A 22413-nucleotide genomic window follows, 5' to 3' on the forward strand; every position below is an offset into this window, starting at 1 on the left:
TTAAAATATACATTTACACACAACTCTACGTAATAAGCATTCGCTAACAATATGTAAAACTGTAACTAACATGCTATCAGTTTCAATTATATATATGACATGGTTTGATAAGTTTTTTTTTTTTAAAACAAATTGAAATCCTTTAAAAGTTGTGAATCTTAAACGTGTCATTACATTTGGATAGTTGCAAGACTTTTGAAACTTATGAACTTAACATGTCATAATATGTTTAACTATAGAAACTTCTCATTATGAGTAATATGAAAGTTTAACCTCAAATTATTTTCAAATGTAGAAATGTCTCTTTTTGCAATAAAATAATAAGAAAATTATATTGCATAAACTGAAACATTTAAAATATACAAAAATTATTTACAGTTTAGTCCATTTTAGCAAACTTCATATTGAAGCTACATTTGTCGTTGTTGTTGCTTCCTCTTCTACGGCTAGCTCTATCAAAACCTAACTTCATACCCGAAGATTAAATATTTGAAAAGTCAAAGTTCAAATAAGACGTTTGACTATGAAATTAGGCTTTATCGAAGCCTAAATTAAGACATAGATGTAATTGCGAATTGAGCAAGGTCTGTCGAATTGCATATAATTTCTTGAATTTTTGGCATTCATTAGGTGTGTCCGATATAAACCACATTTTCAATCATATGACATTACATTTTATCCATGGACACTTTTTGTATTGTAAATGAATGGCAACTACAATATGTTTATGCCTTTTGCTCCCATACAGCATAGTCTTGTCCAGAAGTAGCCACATGATAATTAGGTGGGACAAGATTTCCAAGATCAAGTTTTGGCCCAATCTTGACAATAATTTTCTGATCAATCATTGCTATATAAAGATCAGAATCAGAAGCCATTATTTTCACATTGCTTGTTGCAGAAATCCCATTCCTCTTCCTAATAGAGATCAGTGCTGAAATTCCATCCTTCAGGCCCCAATCAAAGAAATGGTCATAAAACTGCAACCAAAAACAAGAATTTAAAGCTCCTCAGCTACTCACAAACAACAACAAAAATAACTATACCTCAATTCAATCAAATTAGGATCGGTTATACGAGTCATATTTTGTTGGCATAATACATAAACAGACACTCAAACTTGACATGATCAGCTGACAAGTAAACACTCCAACTTTAAGAGTGCTGCGTGCACATCTAGACTCTTAACACTCCAACTCATCCTTACTATGTCTCGTGGACACCTGTGGAGGTGCCTAGATGATCATTTTGTATGTTGGAGTATTCAGCTTTCACAGTATAGATGAATTGAGGTGTTTAGATGTGCATACTCAAAGTTGGAGTGCTTACTTTTCAGCTGAGACTAAGTTTGAGCGTTTGTTTATGTATTATGCCTCTGCTGTATTATGAGAATCGATCATTAGTTAACTAGTGTTATGTTTTCTGTCAGCCTACTATTGAAACTGGCAATGTGAGCAAGATCATGCAGGCCGAGTTCCTCAACAACCTTGAAAAGAATATAAATTTCTTGTAAAATAGACACAGTGACAAATGCATAGTAAGAATTTGGTGAGGAAGGAATATTTTGTTTTTACCACTGATGGAATTCCTGGATGAGTGAGAATGTATGCATATCCTTGCATAACTTTGTCTGAAGGGAATGGCCACATCTTTTGTGTCGATCCAGTATCGTGATTATCGATAAAAGTCACAGCATTTTGAGGCAAAACACCTATCATCCCTGGAGGATTTCCATGGGAATCCTTCAATCTCCATAACTCTCCTTGAACTGCAGCTTGAAGAATTCCCTTAGTTGTGAAATCAAAGGCTGTTACAGCCCCACCCCCATTTTGAACCCAACCAACTAGCTCATTCCTATGATTGTCCTGGTTATATTCCAGTTTTTCGCCCTGTCCATAAGCAAGAGAGTCCCAAAATTCACCAACTGCAAAATCCGGGGACGTGTTTCCCATATAAATCTTGGTAATGCTAGGTGCATATCCCCTAACAAAATCGAAACGCCAACCATCAAATCCAATTTCAGATTTCAGCCAATTCATCCAGTCTGATAACTCTTTCTGCACTCTGGTATTAAGATGATCGATATCAGGGGCAGGTTCAAAGTCCAAACCCGTGTCTGGATTCCCTGTGCCATCAGAATATTGTCTATCGTCCTTGCAAATGAAAGACGGACCCCAATCAAGACGGTCATCAGATGTTCCTCCTTCAAAGATACTGTATATTCCCCTAGTATCTTTTTTATCCGCGCATCTATGATTTATCACTATATCAGCAACCGATTTGATCCCGTGGTCATGTAAAGCCTTAATAAGAGTTTTCAGTTGTTGCTGATTCCCAAACTTGGAAGCATCCAAGTCATACAATCTTCCTGGCATATAACCTGGCATAAAATATGGGATAAGCCTTCAAGTAATCCCATTTTGTAATAACTACATCAATTTTAATTATGGCAATCCTTCAAACATGTAAAATGCATGTCATTTATAGGATAATTAGCTCAAACTCTCGTCTTTAACTTGTGAATTCCATCCACTTCCTAACATGGGAACGATAAATATCATTTCTTTTTCCATCAGTCGTGGTGTTTGGGATAACTTACATGTGTCTATAATTTTTATAAAAACCTAATATAACTTTTATTTTTGTTTTCATTTATTAAGACTATATATAACATATCAAATAAAAAAAATTATATTTCTGAAAATATTTTGATAAGGTCTCTGGGTTAATTTGAGTTACATATCAACCTAATTTTATGGACTGAGCTAATAAATAGGTTGGTGATTAACTTGTCTAAACTTGAACGGGTTGGACGAGTCATATTTTAATGGGCTAATTTTATCAGCTCTAATCTCGAGTAACTCACTAGGTTGAACGGATCATATTTTCATTGAAATTTGGACCGTGATCTTCCATGGTCATATTGGCTTTATTGACCACTAGTTCACAATCACACAGAAAATTACCTTGAGGAGAAACAGAGTGAGATGATGGTGGTAACCAAACATGAGTAACTCCAGCTTTAGCCAAGTCTGGAACTAAGTTGATGAGAGAGTTATACCATCCACCTTGTTTTTTACTCGATTCCCAATTGAATCCCTAACAAATAAAAATAAAAAAATTGTACAAAACTTCATTTTTTTAAAAATAGAGTGAGCAAGTACATAAACATAGAGATACGTATACATTGGAAAAGTTTGATGATATTAAGGTTCTTGGGTATACCTGAAACAACACCGTTGGAGAAGCAAACATAGGAAGAATGAAATAGAGAATTAAACAAAGAGGAAAAATGGAATTCATTGTTATTGTGTTGTGTTGACTCCAGGATGAGGAGCAAAAGATGGGAAAAAGAAACTCTATTTAAAATGTGTTTTAGAGACTAAAGAACTGACTTTTTTTTGATACGTACACACACTGGTACAAGATTAACGGACTGGAAATTTCTCAAATGTCACTCAACTGCAGCAACATATTTAGAGATTGCTTATAATCTGTTTTAAGTTTTTTTGAATGTTTGACTGATCAACTTAAAGTCATTTTGTGCTTAAAATAAGCCTTAAAAATAATTTGGTCTGTTTGACTTAATTTATCTACAACAACTTATAAATTGTTTTTAGCTTATTAGTTTCTTTAGATAAGTTAAGTCAAACAGACCCTTAATCTAATACCATTCTGAGTATGCAACTTTACACCTGTTTTGAGAAAAGGTAGAGAAGTTAGTTGTTTCCTACACATACCTTTGGCTCGAATAAGAAGGGTAACTCAACTATATACAAATATATTTGGTAAAATCACTTAATTTAGTTTTGTATCAATAAAGTCACTCAACTTTTAAATTTTCTTTTACAAAATGACTCTAGTTGGATTTTACCGTCCATAGAGAAGATTTCATTATTTTGGTCTTTCATCTCGACTCAAATGATAAGCGTACAAGACACGGGAATTGAATTCTAAGATGGTACGCCAATAGGCTTAAAAAATTGAAGTTGTGGAATAAAATTTTAGAATAAGTTTTCACATGTGTGGGTCATAGGTGCACCATCTAGAATTAGTGAATTTAGAGTATATGTAATTTGTTTTTAAAAATAAAATAAAATTGTTTGTATATATGATTCCAGCCGAAAATACAAGTATGTTCGTCTGCAGGGTTGTGGACTGCATCCAAAGCAGAAGGCTAGATCTGCACAATATTGTACCCAAATCATAGGGGAATTCATATCTTGATCCAGTTCTATCAAGAGTCGGGGCTTTGGTAGGAGCGGAGCTAGAGTAACCTTCTTTGCCAGAAAATCACATGGTATATATAAGATGAAATCTTTTTTTATGTATGTATAGTAAATGTTGATGAAAATTTTGTCTTCTTCTACTGGCTGTGGGCCAAATGAAAAGATGTGGTGATGGTAGAACAAAGATGCATTTGAAAATGGGGAAGTTTTCACATTAACCAGATAATGGTGGGAACAGCCAGAGAATAATTCAGTGACAGATACTGGGATAAAGGAAGAAAAATAGCAAGTGATCGTAGCATACCCCGCCCCCCCAAAAAAGTATCCTTTAGTCCAATATAAATAAATTGTTACACTTTTTTATGATCCAAAATAAATGAATTTTTCAAAATTCAAAATTATATTAATTATTTTTTTTAGATTTATCTTGTTTTTTTTTAATGGTCTGGCATGTGTTTCAGTTCCTGTTAAAACAAAATCTAAGGCTTGTACTACATTCTTGGATTTTGTCAAAGAAGATCGCTTCGAAGGTATTGAAATCTTGTTTTATAAATACTATGTGTGTTGCCCAACCACAAAGGAATTCAATGCTCTTCCGAGTCTAAATAGGTGTTCACTAGACATGAGTTTGGCCTTTGATCACTCAATATCACCTCATTACAAAGTTATAAGTCATAATTTTGGTCTCCCTATTCAGATATACTCTTCAGATACCAAGTCTTGGAAGAAATCACAAGCTCTGTTTCCAGAACCATTTCATAGCCATTTGGGATTTGTTAAGGAAGTCTTCTTTAATGGAGCAATTATTTAGATATTTGAGGAGATAAACAGCTTTTGATATTTTGATATCGATAGAGAAGTTTTCTACTCTTATCCAATGCCTAAAATGGAAATTTACATCTGGTTGGCTCTTCAAACAGTGAGTCTTATCATATTGATGTCTTGAACTGGGAAACGATGACTACTCCACTTGGAACCTAAAGTATCGCATTGATGAATGTAAACCAACTTTTGCATTTAGGGAGATGGTTTACAGTTATACTAGTTATCCAGGATATTCAACTTCTCTTGAATTTTCGTCTACTGTGATACCTCTAATGGCAAGAGAAGGGGATCAGGAACCATATTTAGACATCTATGTACCACGCCAAGTTAAATTACTCCATGTAAAAGATAGGACTTCCAGGAAGTTAGATTTGTCAGTTGATCATTTGATTGAGAATCCATTCTGGATAGGAAATAAACTGAGCATTTTAGAGCCTATTTGGATGGACTTATATTAAGCAGCTTATAAGTTAAAAAAAATAAGTAGGTGCAACCCAACTTATTTTGACTTAGTTTTCAACTTATAAGTTGTTTAAAATAAGTCCATCCAAACAAACCCAAGTATTTATTAGGGCTTATTTTAAGTACAAAATGATTTTAAGTTGGCCAACCAAACACTTAAAAAAAGCTGAAAACAGCTTATAAGTCAATCCAAACGGGCACTTTTAGTAACATAGGCCAGTAGTTTTACAGGGAATGTATCTGGAACTTTTTACTTCAGGAATTACTATCTTTGTTTTAGGTTCTTCCTTCACTCTTCTTTCTTCTTCAGGATGCAGCAACTATGTACTTATGACATTAAACAGAAAGAAAAAAAATTCAGTTCAACTAACATAATCATAATACTGAATCACCATCAGTAATATTATAATCTCGTATAAGATGAGACATAATCATAATTCATAAGGCTAGGTAATAATTGGAAGATCACATCAAAACCAGACTGTATGGTGAAGTTGATTGAGCACAAGAAAAAACAAAGTCAAGTTGCTTAATCTCGACTATTTAAGTTCTCTACATCTATTTGGCTCTTTCTATATACACACACACATTTTAAAGTGTGACAACATCTGTGAGCCGGAAAGTTCAAACAACAACATAGTCGATGTAATCCCAAAAGTGGGTTTTGGAGAGAGTAATGTGTACGCAAATCTTATCCCTGCCTTGGGAGTTAGAAAGGCTAAGTCCGATAGACCCTTGACTCAAGGAAATACATATCAAAGCAGATACTAAAGAAAGCATGAAAAAGCATTCTGGAAAAAATAAAATAGGAACAATAACTACAAAAAAAATAATGCGATAATCGAAATCCAAGACAGTAGATAATAACAAATATTGGAGGACAAGAACATGCTTATAACAAGCTGTCAATCCATGATTAGGTTTCAGTGAGACGTAATGTTGAACAATCATCTAAATTCAACCAGCACATACGTTTCACTAGCATTTGGTTACTTCACCATTTTAAACAGTAACTAGTTTGCTTTGCAAATGAGCAGCATTTCATCAGCCAGATGCTGTATAATAATTGAGATAGGGTTTACAATAATTAACATTTTAGCCCTAGCACTTCTAACAGAGTTTCGCATAACTACACTTAATTGCAGTAGTAGTATTAGCCAACTATCATGGACAAAGCTGCATAAGCAACTTATGTAAGACAATGCTAATATAAGCAGATCTCCACTAATGCCACAGAAGGCTGACTCCATTTATCTTACAGTCGCAAGCAGCAATTACAAGACTTGTATAAAACAAAATAACTAATGTAATATCAGCTTTCATCATCTATAAAATGATAGACATAATTATACGGCGTAAAATGTGAGCATTTATATTTCAGTTCCTTTAATATAAGCCCAGAATTTCACTACTACATCATAAAGGAACACAGAATTATACCCAAGAACAGACAGATAAATTTAAATCCTCCTTAATTTTCTTATCGTATTATCTGATTTTGTGACTCCAGAGAAGAAAACCTAAAAAGAAGTCTTTCTACTGACATTTTAGAAAATTCGTTCACATCTTTGAGGGCTTTGGGAAAATATCAGGTGTGAATTTCTGCGCTGCGCTTATGCTGCCCTTAATCTTCATTGCACCCCTGCATCAAGATCCAATCGAAAATGACAAATTTCCAAAAAGCTCAAAACTTTTTGTGTCGCAAACAGTATAAAAATTCCCAACAATTGAAAAGGGCAAAGAGAACCTATGTTGCTCGAACTCTCCAAACATACTGGGATCCTCCAAAAATGTACTACTCTGCTACTTTTGGAGGATCTCACAAGCATCCTTTTGAGGAGTCCGAGCAACATAGAATTGAACGATAATAGTACCTCATAAAGGCAATTTGAGGGTTCATTTTTCCGGTGGCGATCTTCACAAAATCAGCATCAGTAAATGAAAAGGTTGCATCAGGCTTCCCATCCTCATATGGCCCTAAATTCCCAAATAACAAAATACCCAAATTCAATTCGGATCCAAGAAATTCAATTAGCAACCTGACCTAGAAACTGATAAATCTGGATCCTTTTATCCCAATACTGTTTCTTTTTTTTTAAAAAAAAAAAGTTAAATAATCTAACCTTCCCTTGTTTCTCCTTTCTTCAAATCAACAACATACACCTTCTCATTGAATCCAATTTTCTGCCAATTCAGAAATATAAAAAATCAATAAAATAAAATAAAAAAAAGCTACATATATACATGAATATAAAAATTAGGGGAAAATTATACCTTAGGTGCGATGTTGATTTGGTAAACAAGACCAATTTTCTTAACGAGTGCCTTGCCAGCATCAGTAGAAAAATGAAGTTTCATTTGATCGAATATAGCATCTGATTTGAGCTGAGTGGAACTTTCCGCCATGGCTGATTCTTATACTGATGCGAAAAAGTAAACTCAAAGGGTAAAACAGGAATAGAGAATTATGAAGAGTAATTCCTACTATATATAGAGAAAGAAAGTAGCCAGTAGAGCATTAATGGGAGATGAAAACTTGGAATTCGGTGGAAGAAAGATAAAAATAAAGATTGCAGTTTTGGTTACCAACGAAGAAGACGAGTAATAACTGCAAGAGAGGTAGTAGGTGGCGGATGATTACTTGATTTGGGATAGACACGCAATTCAATGTGCGAGATAGGATGACGTAGTACCAAAGAATTTGGGCTTTATGCGTTTGTAGTCCAAACAAAGAGTTGGTCAGTTCAGTGTTTTAAAAGATTCCGTTGGAACTCGTCTTGGGTTCATTTTGGGATGGGCTCTAACAAAATGCTTTAAGACTCAAGTGTGAGACTTAATTTGATAAGATTTATGCCTTAAGCGCCCAATTGTATGTCTTAAGCATGTCCAACATTCAACGCTCGGAGCTCGCCCAACAGATCTTACACAAATTATGTGTTAAAATCTTTAGTTAACATTGTTAATCCTCATAATTCTTGAATAAATGAATGATGCTTAATAATTTTTAATCTATAAAGATAAGAAGATTGATAGTAACTCAAATAACAAGTTATAGTATCACATTTTTACTATATGGTAACACTATGAATGCGATTATATATTATGTAACATTTCTATTAAAAATACGTAGCGAAAATTTACTTTTTCTCTTATCATTGGTCTTCATGATTTTGTCATATGTCTCAAAATTATCATATTTTATTTAGCTATTTGAAAGTAATTTTATTTTTATTCATGATAGAGTGATGTTTTTATTATAATATCAGTAAGTTTTATTGATTATTTTTTTTAGGGGGTAAATTGTATAGTATGATAAAAAATATTTTGAGAAATAATTATTCTTTTATTATTAGAAAGTTAAGATAAATTATTTATATTTGTATAGTCATGATAGAAGTTTTATTTTTTGAGTTTCCTTAATTATATTTTTAATTATTTTAAATTATTGATGTATTTTTATAATTTTGTGTTATTATATTTTTACACCATATTGTTAAAAATTTAAAGATCTATAGGTCTTCTGCCTCATCCTATAAAAATATCTCGCCTCACGCCCCCGCCTTTTAAAACACTGGGTCAGTGCCTTAACTCATCCAACCAAACTAAACAAAATAGAAGCCTCTCATCTGCTGCCAATTGTAATTGCACTAGATTGAATAGGTTAAAGGATTGTGTCGAGCTGATCTTAGTTTAGGGCTTTGTTATGAGCCCCATTGTGTTGATACTTTGGGCTTACTCAGATCCACAAGTTCGTGGGCTAAAACCAAAACTTAGTTCAATGAGTTTGGGGTGATGAATAGGGAAGAAATTGTATGAGCAGCAAGGGCCTATCTAGATTCCTTTCTCTAATAATCCCAAGATAAATGCATTATCTTGGGTTTGTTTGATTATTTATCCACTATTTATATCATAGTAATTAAATAAGTTATCTCATATACATGATAAAATAGCTTATTCAGGAATAATTTGTTCTCAACCAAATGATCCCGGCGTAATTGCAGTTGTCACGCCTAGTTCATTACAATCTTAAAACAAAACCACAATTATATTGATGATTAAAACTAGCCATTTGTCTTGTTATTAAATTAATAGTGTGTTTGTGTGATTTTCCCTGGTTGTATTTAGACAACAGTAGGAAAGGAACGCAAAGTCATAAGGACTTTTAAGTACAAACTGTTAGGATAAAAATAAGGAAAAATTACTTAATTGAGTGACTTTTAAAAATTAATTACTGATTTTAGCGATATTTTTTATTTATTACAATTTATAGCAATACATAGCAATATTATGATAAATCTACACTTGTATTAAAAGTGAATTATGCATACAATATAAATGTATTATAAGTGTTTTAAAATATATATTATGTTTGTATAATAAGAAATTGACATAATGTATTATAAATCTATTAAAGTATGTGATAAATGTATTATCTATCTATAAGACTTGTATTATATATGTTTTATAAATAGTTCTCTGCAATATGTATTAAAACTGTATTATAAATGTATTATAAGTGTTCAGTGAAATTTTTTTTATTGCTATAGATGGTAAATATTTTCTTAATATTGTATATTTATGTAAGTTTCCCTAAAAATAATCAGGTGTCATGTGGAAGCTAACAAAATAAATTTCGGAAGATCATGAGAAAGAAGACAAACGAGAAATATATCAAAAGAAACACAAATATTTAACGTGGTTCGGTCAACCAAGCTATGTCCACAAGAAGAGATGAGCAATCCACTATAGTACAAAATATCGAGAGAAATAACCTCACACAATTCACTCAGAATAAAAAAAAGTTCACACAAGTGTTAACGTAACACTTGTGTCTCACCGTTTCTCCGCTTACACAAAACTCTCAAAGCCCCTAGGACTACATTGTGAATGTTACCAGGTAAGAAGGAATGAGCCTCTATTTATAGAGTTATAAACTTTTTCCTATAAGAAAAAGAACCAGCCAAATATAGAGGATTTTGTGTTTTCCTTTTAAGAAAACTAAAAATCCAATTATATTAGGAAAGTCAGCGCGAACACCCAACAATTCTCCTCCTTGGCCTGAATTTTCGATAAAATAAATTTGTTCCATCTTCTTCACATAATCTTCAACAGGTTGCATTTCCATCTTTAAAATTTCCTCCATCAATTCTATGTCTCACACAGAGAACCTTTTCTTCTCTCTTCTCTTTTATTGAAAGTTCTCTCAAAAACTTTTCTTATGTGCCTAATGTCTCTCAAAGATACTACCAATGAGCAATTGAATAATTCTCTCAAATCATCCTATTTATAGAGTGGTACTTTTTCCTACAACCAAAACCAACTCCAAATAAGCTTATAATTTCAATCATTTTTCAAATAGGATTGGGAACCAAAATAGGAAAATTATTCCAATCCTTTTACAAATAAAATTAAGCCACGGGCCTTTGGCTGGAACATTTGCCATAGCCCAAAAACTCCTCTTCCAGCCAAGGAGCCAAATGGACTTCAAGTGGAGAAACTCTTGACAGACTTCATGCCTGCGACAATACTACAAAACTCATGTTTTTCTGCTATCACCACTTTTGTAAGCATATTAGAAGGATTGTCATTACTGTGTATCTTCTAAACCTCAAATAATTTCTCTTTCATGACCATTTTAATCCAATAATATTTTCTACTAATATGTTTGGACTTAGAATGAAAGGTGTAGTAGTTGGTGAGATAAACAACACTCTAATTATCACAGAGTAAGAAGAATCCTTGATTGTCCAAAGTTAAGATCTTTGATAATGTCCTTCATCCAAAGCAATTCTTTGGCACCTTAGTGATAGCAATATATTCGGCTTCTATGGTGGATAGAGTTATGCACTTTTGTAGTTTAGATTACGAAGAAATAACTCCTCGTGCAAAAGTGATCAAAAATCCGAAAATGGATTTTGAATTATCAAGATTGTCTCCCAAATCAAAGTTTGTGTCGCATACAAGTTCAGACTTACCACTGCCAAAGCACAACTCCATATCTGAAAGTACCCTTTAAATATCTTAGTATCCATTTTAATTGCATTCCACATAAAGTAGTAAGATAATAAAATCATCATCAAAGAACTTTTGAAAGAATACACAATGATCTGAAGAAGTTTTCTTGTATCCCTAATTTTCGATGACAGATTCAAAGTTTAAGTACCACTTCCTTGGAGCTTGTTTCAAGCCATACAAGTTCTTTCTCAATTTGCAGACATAGTTTTCTTTTCCTTTAACTACGAAACCTTCAGACTACTCTATGTAAATCTCTTTTTCTAATCACGATGAAGAAAAACAGTCTTGACATCCATCTGCTCAACCTCTAAATCTAGACTTGCGTCTAAGCCTAGAACCATGCAAATAGAAGACATTTCACAACAGGAGAGAAAATTTCATCAAAGTCAACTCCCTTTCTCTGGCCAAAACATTGACAACTAACCTCACTTTATATCTAGGTGCAAATGTATGTTGCACTTGCTTTACTCTAAAGATCCATTTATTTATCAAAGCTTTCTTACTTTTCGGTAACTCCACTAACTCATATGTGCCATTCTCATGAAGTGACTTCATCTCATCGTTCATGGCTTCTATCCACTTATCTTTATGGGTATCTAGCATGACTTCATCATAATGTTCAGGTTCTCCCATTTCAGTCAAAAATATATATTCATTAGAAGAATAACGTGTTGATTTTAGTTTCTCCCTAGTAGATCTTTTACAAAAGATTTTTGGAGCATCTGAAGTAGTCAGTTGAACATGAGTTGGTGGATGATCAACTACAACATCATTACAAAGAGCATCTTCAAGTTCCTCACTCTGATGATAATTCTGATCTTGATTCCCATCGGCATTAGTATCTTGGATTTCTTCATATGCAAAAGATGTATCAGTACTAGAAACTGGATCAACATCAACCAAGCTCTCATCAATCTGAGAATCTGTTTCCTCAATATTGTTAATATCTTCAATTGTTTGGTCTTCAAAGAACATAACATCACGACTTTTGATAAGCTTCTTATTAATTGGATCATAAAGGCGATATTCAAATTCATCTTGACCATAACCAATGAAGATGCACTACTTAATTTTAATATCTAGTTTTGATCTCTGTTAGAATATGCACACAAACTTTACACCCAAAGACTTTCAAGTGATCATAGGTAACATCCTTTGCAATATTTTTTTTTTTAAAAAAACATATCCTACCAAGCAATTAATTAAAGCATAAACTCATTAAATTTAAATTTTGTATTGCTTATGTACTGAGATAAATAAAATAAATGGATAATGCAATTTTCTCAGCATTTAAGTGGAAATGGGAAATCAGCAAATTGATTGGTCACTCAAAACTGTAAAGGGCCCCAAAAGACAGCAACATGTGAAGTGGATAAAATGATAATAGCGAAACGTGTCCTATTTCTCATCCAAATAAAATATAAAAATTTGGTTTTTTATTGCTGTGTTGCGGAGTCGCGCCATTGCTGCAAACTGGTAATTACAGATCTCTTCTTAAACCTTACTATCTGACCATATCCCTTTTGTTTCTTCATCGTATTGGTTCAATTTTAATTTTACTCTGTTGCCTTTTCTTGATTTTTGTTGATCTCATTTAGCTACTTTTTTCCCAACAAAATGTCATAGTAATTCTTTCTTTCTGAGTGATTTATCTCATTGTTTGAAGAATTATTAAGGGTTCATTATCAAACTTGCACTACTAAAAAATCTGTTCAGCGTTATTCCCTCATATATTTTGATTGAATCAGTGGGAGGAAAAAAATAGGAAGTTTTTCACTGTTTAAGTGAGAATCTGTTTCCTTACCGTATATTTTCCCAATGAGCTGGTTCTGTGGAAAATGAGTGGGAAAAATCATGTTCAATTGCACAAATTTTGCATTGATTTGTGGTGGAAAAACCTTTGTTTTTAGTAATGTTAGTCTTAACGGGCTACTAAAACACTCCAACTCGTCTCCGTCTCCTCTGTGTCTCATGGATACCTGACACTGAAGTGACACATAAATTTTAGAGGTGTCTAGATGATTTGGAGTGATTAACTGACACTGTGGAGACAAGTTAAGGTGTCTAAATGAGCATATTCATAGTTGGAGTGCTACTTGCTGAGGCCAAGTTTGAGTATTTGTTTATGTATTATGCTTCTCTAGTTGAACTTGTTATGTACCAATGTTTACAGACTAAATGGGCTTTCCCACCTAGTAGACTAGTCATTTGGTTGGGTTCTACTGTTTGGTGTATAACATTGTTATCTCATCAATGCTTGGGGCCGCGACTGAGATTGTTGGCCTAGACCCAAGAGGGGTGCCAACTGTGACCAACGTGGTCTACGATGCTCAAACGGGGGTAATGGTTATGTGACAATTGTCCCTCATTGCTCCTGGAACCACACATGCCACCACTTTGCGTCATCTTTTGGGTTGGGCTCTCCTGTTTGGTCTATAAAAGAACTTAAGAATTTTCTTAGTGGAATTTGTTCATGTTGCCTTAAATAGACATTGTAATAGTGGATATTAAGATAGAAAATGCAAAGGAAGTTAAAGTAATTCCAGTTTCAAGAGGCTTATAGGATGAGTTTTCAGGATTGTGATACTTGGGCTAGTACCTTAATGGGGATAATCTAGTTCTGCATTTTAGAGATTTATCAACTTTTCTTGTAACGACGCTTATTTTTGGCCTTATCATGTAGTGATAGTTGAATGATTTCCAAATTTTCTTAATTTTGAGTCCATAAGTTACGAAGTCAAGGGACTAGCTTTGATTCATAAACACTTAGCTGGTATAACCATGGTGAACAGACTGAAGAAAGATAGAGCTAGACTTAGCATTGTAGGTTCTAGTTGGTAGAACCTTTATAGCATACTGAATCCTTTAGGGCTCATATTTTGTTATAGACTCTACTTTTCACTAGGCAAGAATTTTTAATTCTTCGTTTGCTAATATGGCATATTCGATCTGCATGTAAAGAGACTCGTATAGCATATTTTATTTTGTTGAAGTGCAGGATCATGATGAAATAGATGCAATTACGTGTTGTGTTCTCTAGTTTTGTTGTTGCAGATGTAGCAAAATGATTTCTTCTTGACCTCACAAACATGCTTCTGCTTGTTTGTTTGTTTGTTATAATCCGTGAAATCAAGCTGATCTTTTTTTTAAAAAATAATCTGTTTTTGTCCTTCCTAGCTTACAAATTTATGAAATACATGTGGCAACCTCTTTATTGTAAACAGCAATAATTCTTTTCCTTTTTCAATTCCTTAAAGTCTGGCCTTTTGATTTCAGCATACTCTACAGTGTAATCTCATCAAATGAGTATTTGATCTGAAAAACCACCAGGACTTCTCGCTTTATAATGTGTGGATGTTAGATTTTGCTTGTCATAAATCTCGAAGAGCTTTCCATTTGGAGGAAATACAGGTTTCAGGCAATCAGTTCTTAATACAGATTCATGCAAAGACTAAGCATTCTTGATTGGCAGTGTAACTTGAGTTTTCGAAGCATAAATCTACTAGATGGTGAGTCAGCCCATACATTGCTTCACTCGTTTTCCTGTAGAAGAAGCAGTGAATCATATCATCCAAAGACAAGACTTTATTCAAAACTTAGACATGCAGATCCGAATGTCACTCTTCAAAGTCTAATGCGTCAGTGCTCAGAAATTCAGAGCATGGTTCATGACAACATTGATGAACTACTTGTCGAAGAGGACGAGGTATGTCCTGTTGAATGTGTAAGAGAATTCAAGACTGATGAGGAATTCTCCACAATACTGGAAAAAGCGAAAAAGGCTGGTTCTTTGGTTGTGGTAGACTTCTATCGCACTGCCTGTGGCAGCTGCAAGTACATAGAGCAAGGGTTTCAAAAATTATGCAGGGGAGCTGGTGATGAACAAGCACCAGTTATATTCTTAAAACACAATGTAAGTACCACATTAGACATAATTTATAAAGGAAAAGCCTTGATCACTCCACTTCCATCTCTTTCACTTAAATATGGTTATCTAAATTTCTCCTCGAAGGTTCTGGATGCATTTAAACTGATATTAACCTATTCATTGCATTTTTTGTCGAAGCATGGAGCATTTCTGTATTAGTCTAGACTTGTTAGTAGCAAATGCATCTCTCTTTAACTTTTTTCCTACAATGAAATGAAAGATAGTGTGAATAATCATTTCCGTCTCTCCAGGTGATCGATGAATATGATGAACAATCTGAGGTTGCTGAACGACTGCGAATCAAGGTGAAATTTTTGATGGCTTAAAATCAATTTAGAATTCTTCAATGCAGCTAGAATTTTTACTTCTCAAATCTGATTGATGGTGTTACTAATCTCTTGTAGAATTGCTTACGCAACAAAAAATTGATCATCTCAAATTTCTTCGACTTTGTGCAGACAGTACCCCTTTTTCACTTTTATAAAAATGGAGTCTTATTGGAAGCTTTTCCCACCAGAGACAAAGAAAGGATACTTGCAGCTATTCTTAAATACTCTGCTCCAGCTTCGGCGGATGCTTGAATTGGTCTGGTTTGCACTTGCTTCGACATAATGTTAGTGCTTCTGTATAATCATTCTTGGTGCTCAGCACACATTGAAACAATTTCTTCCTTACCACATCTGTTTAATAATATCTTTGAATTTGTTGTTCTACTTAAATAAGGATCCATACTGGATACTCTTGCATATTGATAGTCCTTTATTTATATATATTGTGTATCCGATATCACTCCTGTGCTTTAGTTTTTTAACATCTTTCCGATTTCTTGCAAATGCATTGTTATTTCCCAATCTCAGAACTAATAGAAATATACCTAGTGGGACTATGGTGACATCGGTAGATGTTGCTATTAGATACTCAAAAACCTTGTGAACACCTGGGACTCTGAGCCCATCCTTAGGGGCCAGAATCAATCCTTCTCCCAGAGTTAAAATGGCCAAAGTTCTGGAGTAGGAACTGTGGGAAAGTTTAGATTGGTAGATGAAAAGGGACCTTAGAAAAATGAATTCAAGCAGCTGCTGATCATAAGCATTAGATGAAAGCTGCTTCTTTATAGAACCTCGAATTTGAGTTTTAACTAATTGGGGAATTTTGAGAGGTGAGGACTGCAAATTTACACGTAATATTACATGTAATATGTTGCATAAAAGCTAGACCTAATCAAAGTAGTTCATATGAGTCAATAAAGGTGAGATCCTAGTGTTTTCAATGTAAGTGCTCTTCTTTAGATTGGCTGCAGTTTGTAGACATTAATCCAAGCCAGGAATATACAAAGATGACGATTCACATGAAATCATGTCAATAAATATCAGCAATTCCCAATTCATGGTTCACCTAATGTTGGACCCCATCTTATATTGTTAACACTCCAGATCGATATTGTCAACACCTGGGTGTGCAAAGGGGTGTGTGTTTGAGTTCTCACATTGGTGAGTGATCGGTTCTTCAGTCTCTATCTATGATCTTAAGCAATATCAACTGATAAGCTACGCACAATGTCCATTTTCTTGATACAAGTTATGTCAACTTTTTTAAGAACATGTAAGTAACAGGAAATAGTAATGTAGAATAAAATTGGAGCAATTTATAAACATAAAAACGTGTCAATCTTTTCGTAATAGACAAAACCTAATTGTTGGAAATGACCTATCTTATGTCGCCCTTAATTATTACTATTCTATATCCAATGTTTCTCAGTTAAGAATCAAATTAGTATGTGTTTGAGAAGTATGATGAGGTTGTAAGCCAACAGACAATTGATGTCTTGATTGATAAGAGTCATGACTGTTAATGTTTCCTATGTCAATGAAGGAATTCCTATTCAAGAGCATTATCTGTTCTTTTTTTTTGTTTTCCAACTAGTGTTCGTTACCCATAGAATTCATGACGAAAGACTCTTCAAAATAAAAAGTGTACCCAACAAAGACGACTCCATATTCAGGAGCATCATCTCTCTGCTCATACATAAAAGTGTACATGCAGTGAATCAGAAGGGGAAAATTATATATTCTTGAGAAGCCACAAACTCTAGTAGCCACATTTTAGCAGTGTACAAGGTCAATCATAAGTTGTCCCTCCACCCCACCCCATCCCTTTTATTTTCTTTTGGGTATTGTGCTCTCCAGCTGAGAGATCACCCACCACTTTTTAACTCACCCAATATAATCTCCAACACTTGGCTCCTCAATAGTCTCTTTGATAAGGACCTTACAACAAGGACTTGTAATAACAAGACACATGGCAAATGCAAAAGATACTTGAAAGAAAATCCCATTTTTTGCCAATCCCAACACATGGGCAAAGTCTACTTGCTTTTTTAGTCAAACAGAAAAGCTAAAATAAAGGAAACAAAAGAATTGAGTCATCAAATTTTACACTTTGTGAATTCCAATTCTTGAAAAAATTGAAATGATACAAAATGCAAGCTGTAAAGGAACTCAAGTTTTAGTAATTTCTTGAATATAAGTACTAATTTGTAGGGTGAATTGTGGAGATCTCTTTCATCCCCTATATGGTTGATGTAAATCAGAAGAGCCATTAGGTTGATGTAGTAGATTCTTTCCAAAACCTTGCTGCTAGTCCACCCAAAGGTACTGGGAATGGTCCATATTGAATCCCACTACCAGATCCTACCACTTCCCACCTGTAAATAAACAAAAAATCAATCAATCGACTACATCTCAATTTCATTAACTTTTACGAATTACACTAATTAAACAAGAACTTAAACACAAAAATTTCTTTTTAAGAATCAGATCGATTATGTTTTGAATAAATAACATCGTTAATCACACGATAGCTATAAAATGATTATGAATATGATAAATAATCTAAAAGTTGATGTCTAGATCACAATTTCGACATGTAGCAGCACGTATGCCTTGAATAAGAGGTGGTCAAATATTGGTTCTTACCTCTTCTTTTGAAGAATATGACGACTTATCGATTTAGTCAATCTCAACTTATTTGGTATGACTCATAGTTATTACTATTAGTTCAAAATCATATACATTTATTTACTCACTATTATCTGTTTAATGAAGTTTGTTACAAAATAATGACAGTAGTTACTTTTGAGGAAAACACTAATAAGTGTCCTAAACGACACTTTACAAGATTAGATGACACGTAATTCATTATTAACTCATTAAAAACATGATTTAACATTTCATGATCATATGATTATTGAAAGGACATTATTAAATTAAAATGAAGAAAAGAAAAATACCTGAATTTAGTGACTAGATGATGTGTCATAATAAGAATTTCCAGCTTGGCAAGTTCATTCCCTGGACAAGCGTGTACTCCACTGCCAAATGGCATAAATGTATTGGGTTTCGGCGCATTCTGCAAAATATAAAAATAATAAATATAATTAATGCACAATTTTCATTTGTCGTTATTTTTTTCTTAACTAGTAAAGTATATATGGGGTAGGTAAATAAAATCATAAGAGTCTTGTTGTACCTCAAATCTTGAAGGATCAAATTTTTGTGGATCAGGAAAGAACTCTGGGTTGTGATGAATATTTCTGAACAAAGGCATTACCTTCCATCCTTTTGGAATTAGGTACCCTACACCCAACATTTTCAACGAGTTTAATTTCTACGTACTGATGATGCAATCATATCTCTAATAAAATAATTAGAGATAAATTTCTATATATGTTACTCGAATCCTACAATATTATTAGGCATTTAACAGATCTTTCAAAAGTTATTGATTTTGAAAGAATTTGACTGAGTATGACGATATTTTTAGAAGATCCGAACAACATGAATTCGAAAAATATTGACACAATCAGTATATATAATTCAAGTACTTTTTCAATACCTTTGTATTCTACATCAGCCACAGCCTCTCTAAATGCGAAAGATATAATGCTAGCCAGTCTCAATGCCTCCAAAACAACCTAAACAAGACACATTGTCAAGAGGTTAGTTAATATTAGACTATCATACACTCCTACAACTTTTGTTAAGAAAATCTTAATAAGTCATGTCTCTCGTTTAGTAACAAGATTGGAGCTATAGTTCTGCTTATAACGAGTTTGACATAACCTAATAATTATAGCTTAAATCTTTTCTTAAATTGAGAATCTCTAGACTCAAAATTATCTATAGACTTAAAATTCTAACTCCGCTTCTTAATTTTACTAAAAACTATTACCTTGTTAGTGATGTGCATCTTTCTTGTTTGTGTCCATGTCAACCCATGATTTTCTTGTTCATTTGACTGCCAGATCACTTTCTGTTCAGACTGCATAATTATTACCAAACATTAAATGCCAACACAAAAATGTCTTCAAATCAATAGTAGTTTTTTTTTAAAAATAATTCAAAATGGAATGTTCTAGATGTTTTTACCTTGACACACTCACGAAGCTTAGGATTATCATGAAGGTACTTTAGAATCCAAGTCAAAACACTTGCTGTTGTATCTTGTGCAGCAAATAAAACTCCAATTATATTATCAGCAATTTGATCTTCATTTAATACCAATAATCCTTTTTCTTCTTTAGCATTCAAGAAACAACTCAACAACCCTTTCTCTAGTACCTTCTTCTCCTTCCTTTCACTTATTATTTCACTTAAAATCTTCCCAAGTCTCTTTCTTGCCTACACACACAACAATAATAATAATAAAAACGTGATCGAGTCAGCAAAATTAACTACATAAAATTAAGTGATATGACTAATTAAAATGACACTTACTTGAAGGGCCTTTCTGTAAGGACTCCCTGGAAATTTTGTTGGAAATGAATTGTAACCTTTATCAACTATGCTATAATTCTTCTTCAATTCTTCCTTCACATGATTATCCAAACGTCCAAATATAGCAAGTATACCTACTTCAAAAGAAAACTAACACACACACACAAAAAAAAAAAAGAGTCAAGGAAAAGTACTTATTTAAGAAAGATAAGAGTGTTTGGTCACTCTTTTAGAATATAAATTAAGTATTTTTGGGTAAAAAAATACTTTTGAAATCTTGATCAAGCAAAAATAAATGTTTACAAATTAATTGACCAAACATAAAGCTCCAAAAATACTTTTCGAAAAACACTACAAACAAAATACTATTTAAATAAGCAGATTTTGAAAATTTGGTCAAACTGAATTAAATGTTTTAAAGTAAAACCAACCTTTTTCATCTCATGATAAGTGTTGACAACATGTCCACCAGCCCAAGATTTCAAGGCAGAAATTGATAATTCTTCGATGTGAGCGATTTGATTACGAATGGATTCTGGATTTAATGAAGCTTGAACAAATTTTCTTAGGTGATTATGATAATCTCCTTGGTGAAAAAAAAGTGCTGATTGACCAATTAAATTCTCTTTGCTTTTAGGATAAGTTGGCTTGAACAAATTTGCTTGGTTCACTAGTACAAATCTAGCAGCTTCTGGACTTGCCAACATCACACATGGACAACCTAGTATTTTTGTCTTAAAAATTTCACCATACCTGGAAAAAAAACCACATCAATTGTACAACAATTAATGTTGTTTTAGTACCAAAAAGTCTTCAATCACATTGGAAGTAAAATGCATATAGGGCTCAAACTAAAGATCTCTCCGCTATAACTCTTGTTGGTTGTATAGAGGGCAGGGACGTATATACGTGCATAGTGAAAAATACAATTACTACTAAGACATATATAAAAAAAATTAAAAAATGAAATGGTACCTTCTTTGCCTGTTAATGAAGAAGGCATTAGGGTCTTGAGAGTAAAGTTGAAGAGTTTCTCCAATATAAGGCCATCCCATTGATCCAGGAGGAAGTTTGTAAGTTTTTTTCTTGGATGGTGATTTGTCACTTTTTCTAAAACAAAAATAATATGAGAGGGTACTAAGAAGAAATATCAAGACATAGAAAAATATTTCAAAATAATTAACCATGTTCCTATGTTTTTGTTATATAGATTTGACAAATGAAGTTTCTTTAGTGAATGAGGTGATTTTTGTTGTTGTTGTTGAAGAGTGGAGATGGTGGTAGCCTTCTTTATATAGGCATGAAAGGGATGTGAATAGGAGAATATACTAGTACTAGAATTTCAAAAATAAAATAAAGTGTATATTCTTTTATTGGTCAAACATTAAATTAGATACTCTATTAGTTAAAATTCAATTTATTTCTTTATTTAGCCTCACTAATAAAGGTAAATTAATAAATAACATAGCTAATTTTGTTTTCTTAATTTTGGGATTTGAACATAATGAAAGTGGATTGGAATGATAGGTGTGTATAGGATATCGGGTGTAAATAAATATTAAATAAGAGATTATATTAGACACAATTCAATATATTTATTTATTTATCCTCACCAATAAAGGTTCTTTTATTGGTCAAACATTAAATTAGATACTCTATTAGTTAAAATTCAATTTATTTCTTTATTTAGCCACACTAATAAAGGTAAATTAAGAAATAACATAGCTAATTTTGTTTTCTTAATTTTGGGATTTGGACATAATGAAAGTGGATTGGAATGAAAGGTGTGTATAGGATATCGGGTGTAAATAAATATTAAATAAGAGATTATATTAGACACAATTCAATATATTTATTTATTTATTTATTTATCCTCACCAATAAAGGTAAATTAATCAACAGTTTAGCTATTTTTTCATAGGAGTTAAATCCAAGAAGAAAGAATGAGAGTGGATTGAAATGAGGAGGTGGATATAAATATCAAATGCAAATAAATATTAATTAAAATATTAAATAAGAGATTATATTAGACACAATTCAATATATTTATTTATTTATTTATCCTCACCAATAAAGGTAAATTAATCAACAGTTTAGCTATTTTTTCATAGGAGTTAAATCCAAGAAGAAAGAATGAGAGTGGATTGAAATGAGGAGGTGGATATAAATATCAAATGCA

At 33.0% G+C, this 22413-nt stretch overlaps 4 protein-coding genes across 5 annotated transcripts; 1 reads left to right on the forward strand and 3 right to left on the reverse strand.

Moving 5' to 3' along the window:
• Positions 1–594: 594 nt before the first annotated feature.
• Positions 595–3382, reverse strand: LOC129904330 (alpha-amylase-like). Its single transcript, XM_055979890.1, has 4 exons — positions 3226–3382; positions 2967–3099; positions 1575–2380; positions 595–980 (listed from the first exon to the last, which is right to left on the reverse strand). The coding sequence occupies exons 1-4, from the start codon at positions 3301–3303 to the stop codon at positions 726–728; spliced, it is 1272 nt and encodes a 423-aa protein (XP_055835865.1). The 5' UTR covers positions 3304–3382; the 3' UTR covers positions 595–725.
• Positions 3383–6862: 3480 nt separating this feature from the next.
• On the reverse strand, positions 6863–8220 carry LOC129904127 (sterol carrier protein 2). Of its 2 annotated transcripts, XM_055979662.1 has the most exons (5): positions 8103–8220; positions 7791–7936; positions 7640–7700; positions 7391–7493; positions 6863–7158 (listed from the first exon to the last, which is right to left on the reverse strand). In XM_055979662.1, exons 2-5 carry the CDS (start codon positions 7920–7922, stop codon positions 7077–7079), a joined length of 378 nt encoding a protein of 125 aa, XP_055835637.1. In that variant the 5' UTR covers positions 7923–7936; positions 8103–8220; the 3' UTR covers positions 6863–7076. The 2 variants fall into 2 exon arrangements, with proteins under 2 accessions (XP_055835637.1, XP_055835636.1); XM_055979661.1 differs by having other exon boundaries at positions 7791–8220.
• Positions 8221–12902: 4682 nt separating this feature from the next.
• Positions 12903–16243, forward strand: LOC129904124 (thioredoxin-like 4, chloroplastic). Its single transcript, XM_055979659.1, has 4 exons — positions 12903–13007; positions 14808–15444; positions 15711–15764; positions 15918–16243. Exons 2-4 carry the CDS (start codon positions 14974–14976, stop codon positions 16038–16040), a joined length of 648 nt encoding a protein of 215 aa, XP_055835634.1. The 5' UTR covers positions 12903–13007; positions 14808–14973; the 3' UTR covers positions 16041–16243.
• Positions 16244–17788: 1545 nt separating this feature from the next.
• LOC129904425 (abscisic acid 8'-hydroxylase CYP707A1) lies at positions 17789–21480 on the reverse strand. Its single transcript, XM_055979993.1, has 9 exons — positions 21210–21480; positions 20666–20987; positions 20235–20384; positions 19887–20138; positions 19690–19779; positions 19354–19432; positions 18988–19094; positions 18749–18867; positions 17789–18163 (listed from the first exon to the last, which is right to left on the reverse strand). The coding sequence occupies exons 1-9, from the start codon at positions 21419–21421 to the stop codon at positions 18058–18060; spliced, it is 1437 nt and encodes a 478-aa protein (XP_055835968.1). The 5' UTR covers positions 21422–21480; the 3' UTR covers positions 17789–18057.
• Between the last annotated feature and the right edge of the window lie 933 nt (positions 21481–22413).

The sequence above is a fragment of the Solanum dulcamara genome, chromosome 9, assembly GCF_947179165.1.
Source record: "Solanum dulcamara chromosome 9, daSolDulc1.2, whole genome shotgun sequence".
Classification (NCBI taxonomy): Eukaryota; Viridiplantae; Streptophyta; class Magnoliopsida; order Solanales; family Solanaceae; genus Solanum; species Solanum dulcamara.